Raw genomic sequence first — 12,112 nt, forward strand, 5'->3', positions numbered from 1 at the left:
TAGCCATTACCTTCCAAAATATAATAGTCGTTCATGGGTTCAAGATCGCTCTAAGTGCTCGCATTTAATTTCTAGAATTTTCTTGGGGGAGGGCCGCCAAACCTCCCGAAATAGCTTCGCGCTTTTCGGCGCTCGCTAGTGCTGACGGCTATGCCGTCAACTTGTTCGCGTGTGTAACTCAAGAAAAAAAACCCGCGGATTTTACAGGTCGGCGTTCTCATCCCTGGAAATCATATTCAATAATTGTAAGAATTGTTATGGATCTAAAGTACAATGTTTCTCAATTTATGATTTGTTTCAGGGTTTTCAAAGGGCTTTCACAGTACCACCAATACACGATTACACAGACAGTGTAGACGTCAATCAGAGTTTTGATTTTGATTCTGGAGATATTCCAAAACCTTCAACGAGTCGGATGTCATCAGGTGGCACTGGTGGCGCAATTTCTCCTGGAGAGATAGAGCCAATGGCTAGTTACATATTCAGTAGTAGTGATAGCAGTGAATATCAACAGACAGTGATAGCGCGGGACGAGTCGAGTCATTTCAAGCAAGTTGCAAAAATATTACGAGAAGAAAAGACACAGATTTCTCCCACAGATGATGTATTTGAAGAAGAGCTGTCAGCTTCATCATCAACTCCATCGTCAGCTCCATTGACGACAAAGTCAACAGTTGAAGAAACTACGAAAAAGCCAGCATCATTATTGGGAAATGTCAGTTTAAGTCCTGTTAGTGACAAATCCTCTCGCGATCGAATCAGCTCTGGTAGCGATGTTGCAGAAAATAGTTTGATTCAAGATCAGTTGGCAGTTTCGAGTCGAGAAGATCATAATATGTTTATATCAGGTGATTCAGCTACGCTTTTATCCACTAACAGTACCGATATAATGCAGTACATGAATGGATCTGTTTCTACAATTAGTTCTACTGGCACCTTGCCAACAAGAGAGTCAATCTTACGGGATAGCGATACGATAGTCGGCAGTTCGGACCATGAGAATGATCACGATGTAACTGTCATTCAACGGGTGGAGGCCACATCTGAAGCATCAAATGATCCTCCAGTTGATTCTCAATCGCAACCGCATTCTGAGTTGGAAGTTCAGCAAAGATCTGGAAAACAAGAACATTTGAAACGTTACTTACAACATTTGAGTCAACAACCACAACATATACCGTTGAGCATTAACAACCGAGGTGGTTCATCGGAGAGTTCCGATTCATCTACTTACGTCACAGCTCCGGAAACGATTCGAACTCACATGAATCCAAGTTCATTTTCCATGAACTACGATCACCACTCATCTGAACTGACTGACGAGGAATATCTACAACTGCAGACACAGCATTTCGACGAAATGCGTAAACGCCTCGAAGAACAACAGCGCGAACAGTTGGCTCAGTTGCTATGGGAACAACAACACGAACAGTATTTACTACAGTTGGAAATGCGCGAGCAGGAACGTCGGCTCAAGAAAGCTGAAGAGGAACTGCGCCAACAATCAGCGGTTACTCAGCCATTATCGTCAACAACTGATCGCGGTACTGATGCCACACCTGAATCTCAAATCATCGATCATAAAACGAAACCTGAAACGGCATTCATACCTAACCAGGAGCATGTAGCTCCTCACTACCATCACTTTCAACCCAACAACCGTAGAGAACAAACGCCCACCATTATTGTGCCGGAAAAAGCCTTTACTGCTGAGATGCAGGTGAATTTCAATCGATTGTCTGCTGTTGCTAAAGGGTTCCTTACAAGACGATTGCTAGCCTCTGAAAAAGTTCAGGCTTTAGTGAAAACTGTTAAAGTAAGTTATTAATGATGACGCGCATATATCTTAAAAGTTCAATCCCTCAATTTACCCGTTGTAAAAGACAGGGAGATGTACGTGGGGTTGTCACATTCTAGTTTGTTGGTGGCTGAATTTATTTTGATACCTCTGATTTATTCAACAGGATACTGCGCAATTTGCTATAACATTTCAATCAGAGACTCCTATAAAACGTGGTATATATTCATCGCAGGATGTTACATTGCAAGAGAGAGTCATTGCACAGGTATGTATGTTAAATTGATGAAACCTACACAAAAATGAGATCTAAAATAAAAAGGAACATTAATGGTTAGATTATCACTATTCACAGCGATTGCGTTTGTGTGTGTATATTTTGACCTAAGATTGGTTTTGTATCCGTAACTATCGTATTTACCGCAAAAAGTAAACTATAATTTGCAAACCCAGCACAATCATAGTTGCAGTTTTTATTGAATGCTGGCGCTGGCGTATTGCGTGATGCACCCGTCAGTAACAAACAGTCGCTTGCTGTCGACATCAGCTGACAAAGTTTGTCGATGTCTTGGCTGCAGATGCACATGACCCAAATTTGCGCTAGGGAGGTTAGGCCTACATCGTTGTCATCATCATCATCAATTGATGGATCCATCGAAGGCTCGACAGCCTATTTTTATCTGCTTTGATGTCTCACTTCGTTGCCGTACGGCAGTAACCCAGCTTTTCGCTTGGAAAATCAGCATGATTTATCTTAATCAATTTCGCTTTCAAGAAACGATTTACCCGTGTGTCGTACTAGTAATATACCTGATTACAGATTCTCAGAAAGTCAAAAATAAAAACTAACTTGTCCGAGGCATTAAAAAGGTTTTTCGAAATATTCATGATTTACTCTGTCAGTGGCACTTTTTACATGTCTACAGCATGTCTTGTACGCAGGATACCTTATCTCATGCAACAGATAAGTTCCTTGCTACAATAGTTTAATAACGCTCTAGAGACGAATTATATTTTGTGATTTATTTGATAATAATCCTTAAATTCATTAATTTCATTTTCTGAACCACCTAACTGGATTTAATTATGATAATTTAATTATGATTAGTTATTTAATCATAATCAAGGATTAATTATGCTCTGTGAAAACTGGCCCCTGAAATTGATTTAGGTAAGCAGTGTAGTTTTAACATGGTCAACCATTATATCATCGTTGCCTGCAGTATGTGTAGTGTTACTTTTTTTTGTAGTTGAGAGCCGCATTACTGGAAATTCATGACATATTCTTCACCATCCCAATTTCACAGAGGATGTCATATATAGCATTGACTCGAGAATTAGAGCAAGAAAGGCGCTTTAGAGAAATGGTATGTATTGATAAAGATTTCAGCAGAAGAATTTATAATATTTCCATATTATATTGGTACACATTTTTGTTACCGCAACCAATTGCAAAATTATAGTTCATGACAAGTTCCTTACATTAATGATTTTGGTGAGTTTCAAGGTTATTGGTTACCATCTATGTTCACCAGGGGGCACTGAATATTGAAGTTATCTGATTGTTGAGCATTTCCAGGGATAAGAATTCCCTGTGGTGGGCTGTGAGTTTCTGTACCAAAAAATAACATTTTTCTGATTAGTCAAAAAATAATGAAAAAGTTAGGGGGGTGGCAGGCCTCAAATTTAGGCAATTATGACCTACAGCATTTTCTAGCATAGAATGCTGTGGGTGGGCACAGCAACCCACAGCAATATTTAAAAACCTACTGCAGTTTTTAGCCCACTTGGGACTTTAGTCCAAGCGGGCTATTGCGTTCACTTTTCGTTAGTCCGTCCGTCCATCCGTAGACGGAATCCAGTTATTTTGGGAAGTTTTTGAACATTTTGAGGGAAATTTTGAAGACACATGGATCAATTATCTTGATCTTTCATTTATATTTGAATCCCCCCAGGGCCCATGGGCATAACAAAAATTGGGTCGATAGGACTCAAGATTATTTTGAGGCCTGGGGTTGATGTCACTAACCTGGTCCACTGCCATTTATAAGTGGGTTTGTCTGGCACGATCGGGATAAGTAATCGGGGCTAACTTAAAAAGTGTTCAGTGCCTGTTTTACTCATTACCCCTTCAGCTAGGGTGGGTATGTAAGTCAAAAACAGCAAATTAGTGCAGGATGAATTACAGCAGGTTGATGTTCGCCGATTTCAAAACCACTTTCCAAGTGGCATGGTGTCCTGGGCGCGTAGTTGTTTTATTGGTAAAATTAATGCTGTCCTGGTTGTGATGGATTATCAAAAGTACATTAAACATATATAGTTAGATCATTTTTGAGAAGAGAAAAGAGTATATGTGAGTTAAGTAGAGTAATAGAGTGAGAGACAGGCTCAGTCACAGTAAAAACTCATGCATATATTACATGTGAAAATTTAGATGTAGTTGCTATTCGTATTTGAAATTGCTTTTGTATTTGTAGGACTCGCGTAGATCCAGCACAGGTGGACAGTCTCTTACTAGGAAAGTCAGTTCTGCTACCCTGAAAGCTATAGAACGAAAAAAGCGTGCCAAGTAAGATGCTTTAATACAATGAATGAAAATCTATTAAGGGGCATTGTTCGTTGAACCTGGCCTTACTCTGCTAATTAGTTTCATGATTATCAGGCCAGCCGTAGGCTGAGCCTATTACTATACAAATTGAGCGAATTTAAATGACATGGTTTCCGGAGGTAAGGCCTTTTTGACTAAGCAACTGAGCATATACTCATACAAATCATCATTAAAGCATTATCCATTCTCCAAATCCTAACGAGCTGCATTTTGAAAAAGAGCCTCATTTAAAATTTCACGAACTTTGTTGCGAAAATCTGAACGCAAAAATATCGGTTTTCAAGCTAATCAGAAAGCAATGACTCCTCTATGGTTGGCTAGTCGCAGAATTTCAAGATTGATTTCTGTGAAATCTTTAAGTTGATTTAGTTTTTGGGAGGAAAATTTTTATTTACACTACAGAAAATCTCATTGACAATTATCAAAGTGCGGGGAAAATAGCTCTTTCTCAAATTGCAAGGATGACCTTGATATGCTAATTGGTCATGTGCTCAAACTGGAAATTCAATCAAATTTTATTCTGCCAAAAAAATTAAATCCAATTCAATTTCACTGTATTGAACAAATAAATTTATTTGTTCATTTACTTATAGCGTCGTTATGAAGGAAATCGCTTAGAAGCTATCTCTTGCATCAAATTTTCAAAATTGTCTTGGGAAGGGCCTCAGACCTGCGTTCACTTCTATCCAAATTAAAAACGAATCCACATGGATATTCCTTATGCAAGGGGCCTGTGAGACTAAGATAGGCCCAAATTACATAAGAGTTCACTCCTCAAAAAACCCATCTGATATGTAAAAGACCCCATAAATGCTAAACGGTATTTATGATTGTGATTGTTAAAAACTTGATAAGCACAGGTGAGAAATACCTCATTGAAGATTTGTATGTTTTATTTATTTTAGGGCTGCTGAAGAAGCAATGATTGCCAATATAAGACCTAAAACAGCTCCCATCACTTCTCCAACTCCTGCAACCACCAGGGAAATCACCAATCGCTCTAATGATATTGATCTAAGGTCGGTGTTATTTTCAAGACACTCAAAATAGAGATTGGATATTGTGAATTAGATTTTGATTACATTTTGAAATTACTCATACATCTGTATATTGTTTGAGGGTAGAGAATGTAATTTGTGTAAAAGGTGGACTACGTTGATAATTTGAATAAAATCTAGCACTTTTTACTGCGTCTACCCTAGTACGCTTTATATTCGCTTGTATTCAATGGCTTGCTTCTGAGGTGTTAATTAGTCAAAATCTCTACTAAAAGATTGTAGCAACTATCGAACATTATAAAATGTTTGAATTCACCATTTCGGATGGCTCGGGATCATCGTTACGGATGCAACTGGAAGTTCCTATTTCATACTTCAAGGGATATAACCAGACGTCGTTTTTCTCTCATTCATTTTACTTATTTACCTATCAGAATTTGTCTTGAATTCCATTTCTTCCTGTGATTTGATTGTGAAAATACCTTCGGTATGATTTATACATTTTAATCTGCTACATTAACATTAGAAACTAAAATAGTCTTAATTTTCTAAATATATATTCATCTTGCAAGTTTTCCTTCGATATGAAAATTAATTCAGATAAAATCATTATACCAGTCTGGATACGCCCTTGGCTATGCAAACTCTTTCATCGTAATGACAGGACCAGTTAGTCGCTTGCTTACAAGAAGAGTGTCATGCCCACAGTCTTAGTCACTACTCGTGATCGTCAGCAGTCTTATGCAGTCTGAGGATGTATTGTAGATTATTTAAAAGCTTTTAACTATATTGTTACTTGCATTATATTGCTAAATCTCGGAGTATTTATGCACCAACAAACTCAAGTGGTCTGTCTAGTTTTTAATCTAGTTTTCAGCCAAAAGTTGAAGAAAAAACAAAAAGTTGGCTATTTTGTGAATTTGATCGAAATAATAACATTTGAGTGCAATACAAATTGAGCAAAACCAGAACATGATGCCATCTATATCTGGTCTGCAAGAATGCAATATCTGACTCCTCATCTTGCAATAATGGGAGAATGGTACCGAAAGAATTAATAGCCAAATTGGCGTAAGGACATTTGGGGATGTGAAAATGTTAAAGGGTAAATCAAGGATGTTGTGGTGGTGGTGGTAACCTGCTAGTCCTGCTTGCAGGTATATTTTTTTCTTTACAGCGGACCAGTTAGACGACAATTTCAATATCTTTTCAACAGGGCACTAAAACCAATACAGGGACACCAGCCACAAACTCAGCGATCAAACATAGGGACATCTTCAAAACCGGTGAAAGACGATTTCAACAAGTATGTCCTTTCTTCTTTTTTTGATTTTTCATTTTGACTTGAGTAGTTGGGTTAAGGGTTTAACCTGAATTTCTGCTCTCCAACTAAAGCTTGTCTCAAAAGTTTGTTTTGCTTGCTTATATCATCTTTAGATCAGTTGCAAATGAACGGCCGAAGACGGCTCCTGGGAAATCTGCTTCTTCTGTTCATCAAATACCAACACATTACAAATCTAAAAAGACTGATAACACAGGTAAAACCTCTTCATCAATTTTGCTATTAGTTATTTGATAAAATTTTGCTTCTCGGCAAGAAGTTTTGCAAACTACATTGGGGTTTTTAAGCCCCTAAGGTTTATTTTGTTTACTTTTCGTTCAACCGTAGAATCAAATTACTTTTTGATGGAACATTTCAGAATCATGAGGGCTGTTTGGTGGCCAAAAAGCAGAATAAAATGACTTAAATTGCTCACCCTTAGTGTGTTCCTGGCTATTCCTTAAAAAATACTTAACAGTCTGATAAGTGATTGCCGCTGGGCCAACGCGGTAACATTGATCTAAGCACAACCTCAACCTTGTTACTTGAATAACATTGGAGGCCCTTGTGGGGATAATATAGCTGTAGTGTCAAAGCCTTTGGGCTTGTTGTTTTTGTTCAAGTTTTCAATCTCGACCTTTAATATAAATATTATATGGCCATTCTGTGACCTTTTTGAGCCAAAAATGGCCTGAATTCTGAGATGTGTATCTTCATGGTTTGCCATTTTCCATTGAAATTCATGATAGACATATTTTTGGAAGGGATCATGTCAGGCGGGAGTTTAAGCCCACTTCTGACAGTCTAGCCAGCTAATTCATTCACTTTTCACCCACAGACACAGATCAGATGTTTGCGAAAGTTTTGAAGATGCTTTTTATGCCCCAACTCTGATGATAGTAGGCTATGTAGATTTTGACGCGATGGTTGCAGCACATTTATAAACATCTATAACTACATGTACTGAAATAATTTCACTTAGGATCATGAAATTTGATGCAGCATAGATTATAGCTAGCAAATTCTGTTAAACATGAAATTAGGTCGCATGCATGCAGTAGAGTAATTTAGTAATTAAATAGAACGATAATGCCTAAAAAACCCGTAAATTTTCATATATTTTAAGTTAGATGAACTTTTTGTTGACGTAAAAATCCTAAAATTCCCAAATCTTAAAAGTCAGTATTTGGTTATGTGGATAGAAAAATTACGGCCTTAATAGAACCGAGCTAGGCAAGTTTCCTGTAGTTGAACCATCTTCCCCAAATCTTAAAAGTCAGTATTTGGTTATGTGGATAGAAAAATTACGGCCTTAATAGAACCGAGCTAGGCAAGTTTCCTGTAGTTGAACCATCTTCCCCCAGCAGGGATTCGAACCTGATGGCATCAAGATTTCCACACTAGACTTAGTGTGCAGCTACATGGCAGCTTAGAGGATGTCATTACGAGCCAATCAGATAGCCTGTTTTATTTTAGCCCAGGTTTTCCCGTGTATAGTTTTTCCGTGAAGATTAGCCTCAGCGAATACACAACAAGCAATCTGATTGGTGGCGCAAGTTTTCGTGGGACAAACTGCACACGTGGTCTAGTGTGGCAGGAGTTCCTGCCGTGGCTGAGTGTAGCGATGCCATCACCTGCTGATATTCTCCAAGAAAAGGCCTTCACTAAACAACTGACTAATCTATGATTGTCAGCACTGTCACGGAACGGGAACCAGGATTATCCCAATAAGGTCAAAATTGAATTGACGGTCGAAGTTATTTTTTTCAATAGGTGCTAATGCATATTTTGTAGCCTCAATCATTGCAAAGTTTTCGGCTGACATGGTCTATGATTGCACTGACGAGATTCAGCATCATTTATTCAAATTGTCACATAAGTCTTGGCAATTATGGTTGCCAAAATCTTGTCAGCTATCCTTCTAACATCTGATTTTACAGTGGGCATGCTGTAGTGTTCGTAACCTATAGACATTTGTATTCTCAATATTTTAGGTATGCGCAAGAACCCTAGTGTTAGTAATGCAAATATGAAGAAACACAAGGCAGTTTCAAATAGTGTAACAGTCTCTTCAACTGGGAAACCTTCACGTACAAAATTCAGCAGCCAAAGATGAAAACATCAACCAGGAGAATCGAAAGTCTTCATAGATGAATGACTTAAAACTCTACCAGAATTTTGAAAATGCATTTTCTTCCGGATATTGTTTGAGTGTAGATTTTGGCATTACCTCTTATATAACCTCTTGTAGTGTTTTTAGTTAATATACACTGTAGAATAAAACATTCCATTTTACATCTGCTTTACATATATATATATATACTGGTACATTGTACAGTAGACTCCTAACCATATATACTGGTACATTGTACAGTAGACTCCTAACCTGAATCAGTCGGGCCTGGTGAATTTCGTTCGAACATTACTAAGTGTATTCTCCTACTTTGCAAAAACCCTACCGGTATTAAAAATCTGCTCAGCTTCATGTGAGTGCCAAAGTTCTTTGAAACAACTATTAATTTTACTTTACGCTGCTCACTTGACCCGGGTCAGACATCTGTCAGTGATTGATAAGAATTTACAATGTGATGGTGAATGTTGGTGGTAATAAAAAACTGCCAGACTGATAATTAACTTCTGTTAATCTGTATCACTCTACTGCATTTCAATCTGGGCCAGCTGTTTAAATCAGTGTCAACTCCACCAATACATGCATTATTAACAATGCTTATATGAGTGTCAATGAGGAATACCGATACCGTCGGGCGGTCCAATTTATATGCATTGTCCAGGGGCAGATTTAGACCGTGTCGCCCGACACAGTCAGAATTTTAGTGCCTTTTTATTTTTTGCTGTTGCAACCACCTGAGATACACAATAGATATTTTTCCTAAATATATAACCTGTTTCTTGACTAAATGCCTCTCAGAAATGCTCAGAAAGCTCTTAAATGATAGTAAAATTAAAAAAATTTTGCTGATATGCCTCTCCGCCAAAAATTAAGAAAATATGCCCTTTTTTCTTGGTCGACATGGTCACAACATGCCCCTGGATCCGCCCCTGTAGTCAATGATAACTGATGAAGGTTTTTGTTAATGTTACATTCATGTATAGACCGACAACATAGTGATACCATGGTACATTCAAACTCTTAATTAGTCATTGCTCTTGGGACCTTTCAAATTGATACGAATTACGTGAGTGAGATCTGAGCTGCACTCGCATCTCATATATGTCGTATGAATTCGCTATATGCACATATGTATGTACAGTGTATATTTACTATGCAACTTTATCAAGGTTCCTAAGACTCCTTGATTCCTTGATAACTCCTAAACCAAAAATGTTTAATCAAGGTCCTTAAATATCCGTGAATTTGAACAAAATGCCCAAAAGTCCTTGAAAACTCCTTGAATTTTGAAAAATTGACAATTAGAAAATTGTTAGGAATTAGGCTTAGTTATGATATATATTTATACACGGATTATCCACCGAGTTAAATGGTTTACTAAATAAAGATAAACACTACCGATTTAGGAGGAGTCTACAGTAATTGGAATATGAAAATGATGCAGGCACTTCCTTGAAAATTTGAATTTTCTCCTTGAAAAGTCCTTGAATTCTGGAATGACTGATCTGTAGGGGCCCTGTTTAAACGCATTTTGAATAGGGAAAGAAACAAGATTTTAAAGCCTTAGTGATTTTACAAATTGTATGAAAAGATGGCTTACGCTAGTTTGGCTGTACCATGGCAGGATGTAAATGAAATAAGCTTACATGTGTTGCGATCAAATTTTCACTGAAGCTTTTTAACCACTTGAATGTAGTTTATAAATTTCTTTACTTTTCATGCATCTTGTATTAAGCCTGAGGTGAATTGAATCAAAGTATTTGTGAAGGTTGTGATAGTTGGGTAAGGGTGTTATGGGTTTCCAGGCTGGCCTAGCAAACTCTTGAATACCGATAGTTTATTATTAAAGGTTTGGGACAAAATTATGTACAGTACTTAATTAACATTTGGCGCTTACTACATTTGAGCTAGTCACACAATACGGTACAGGTTTAATTGTAGAGCTGGTTCTCTTTACAAAAGTCTGTTTCAAGGTGTTTGACATTTCTTAATGTTGACATTATTTCGATTGTTTGAGTTAGTTGAATCGACGGTAACTGCTGATTATTTGGGCAATTATTAATTTTCTGATCTCTTCTGTCTTCCACGCATGAACATCGTATTTGAAAATTGAAAATATGATTCGTGATTGATAATTTGATTTGTTCATGAAAATTTGTTGTAAATGCTTTGAAAAAGAACTCAATAAATTTGTTAGACTTGCGAGAAAATATCGATTTCTTTGTTTTTAGGAAAGTAAGATATAAGGCCACTAAAATGAATTGTTGGTTCCTCATCGGTTGTGGAAGCCGTGCAGCCACTATACAGTCATACCTCGATTTAACGCCACCCTTGGGGATTCCTGATTTTGGCGGTAAATAGAGTATGGCGGTAAATCGGGGTTTATGTCGAGTCACTCAAATAACTAACCTATTATCTGCTCAGTAGGCTACGATGTATATTGATGTGATGAATATCGAAAAAAATCTGAAAAAAAACATCCTTTTACAATTAAAATCTTTTTACATAATAAACATTGGGGCGCATCATCAGGAAAACATCGTAGGCTATAGAATAGGTATCAAATCACATGCAACATTTATTGTTCATACTACGATACCAATCGCTGCAGATCGATTCGTAAATAGACACGCCACTGTCCGCCGCCTTATGCATATATCGCCGTAAATCACTCTTATTCCATCGTATGGAAAATTGGTCATCTTTATTCCTTCCTTTTATCTTTTACCGTTAGTTCAATTCGTTTCGGTGTCGGTGCCATCTAATGAAATAGTTTTAATTACCGTACCTTACCGGTGGGATAGACTTGCAACAAAGCGTGGTGATCATCGGATCGATGAACCAGGACATCGGTATCGTTTCATGGTGGCGTATCGTAATATTATTAAAGATCAAGTTACTCAAAGATGGCAGTAAATCGGGAAATATTGTAATACATTTGTACTAGGAGATTACGTTGGCTGTGGCGGTATGCGAGGGGCGGTAAATTGGGGTTTTTCCTGTACATTTTAGATACGAATGTTCAGTTTCCAATGAAATCCAGGCAGTAGGCGTTAAATCGAGGTATGACTATATCTGAAAAAAAGAAAATTATGAAAAATGCGCGCACCGACCCGCGTCAAATAAAATGTCTAACTCGCTTATAGTCGTCAGATTTTTAAAGTCGTCTCTATTTTAAATCAGAATGAGTATCTCGAACGTAATCAAACCAAGTCGCCATTTGTTTAAGTCGTCAACATAATAATCATCCCAACTA

General features: G+C 37.6%; 1 protein-coding gene across 3 annotated transcripts in view; it reads left to right on the plus strand.

Annotated features, from left to right (window-relative positions):
- Window positions 1-11,058, plus strand: part of LOC141903169 (uncharacterized) — an 18,260-nt gene extending 7,202 nt beyond the window's left edge. For 2 of the 3 annotated variants that reach the window (XM_074791198.1, XM_074791200.1), the window contains 8 exons: window positions 302-1,816; window positions 1,965-2,066; window positions 3,049-3,165; window positions 4,276-4,367; window positions 5,312-5,425; window positions 6,582-6,710; window positions 6,842-6,942; window positions 8,720-11,058. In XM_074791198.1, the coding sequence (XP_074647299.1) occupies window positions 302-1,816; window positions 1,965-2,066; window positions 3,049-3,165; window positions 4,276-4,367; window positions 5,312-5,425; window positions 6,582-6,710; window positions 6,842-6,942; window positions 8,720-8,841 (2,292 nt within the window). In that variant the 3' untranslated portion in view covers window positions 8,842-11,058. The remainder of the gene's footprint in view (window positions 1-301; window positions 1,817-1,964; window positions 2,067-3,048; window positions 3,166-4,275; window positions 4,368-5,311; window positions 5,426-6,581; window positions 6,711-6,841; window positions 6,943-8,719) is intronic. The other variant, XM_074791199.1, reaches the window with a different exon arrangement.
- Window positions 11,059-12,112: the final 1,054 nt, after the last annotated feature.

Source organism: Tubulanus polymorphus, chromosome 4 (assembly GCF_964204645.1).
Source record: "Tubulanus polymorphus chromosome 4, tnTubPoly1.2, whole genome shotgun sequence".
NCBI classification, from domain to species: Eukaryota; Metazoa; Nemertea; class Palaeonemertea; order Tubulaniformes; family Tubulanidae; genus Tubulanus; species Tubulanus polymorphus.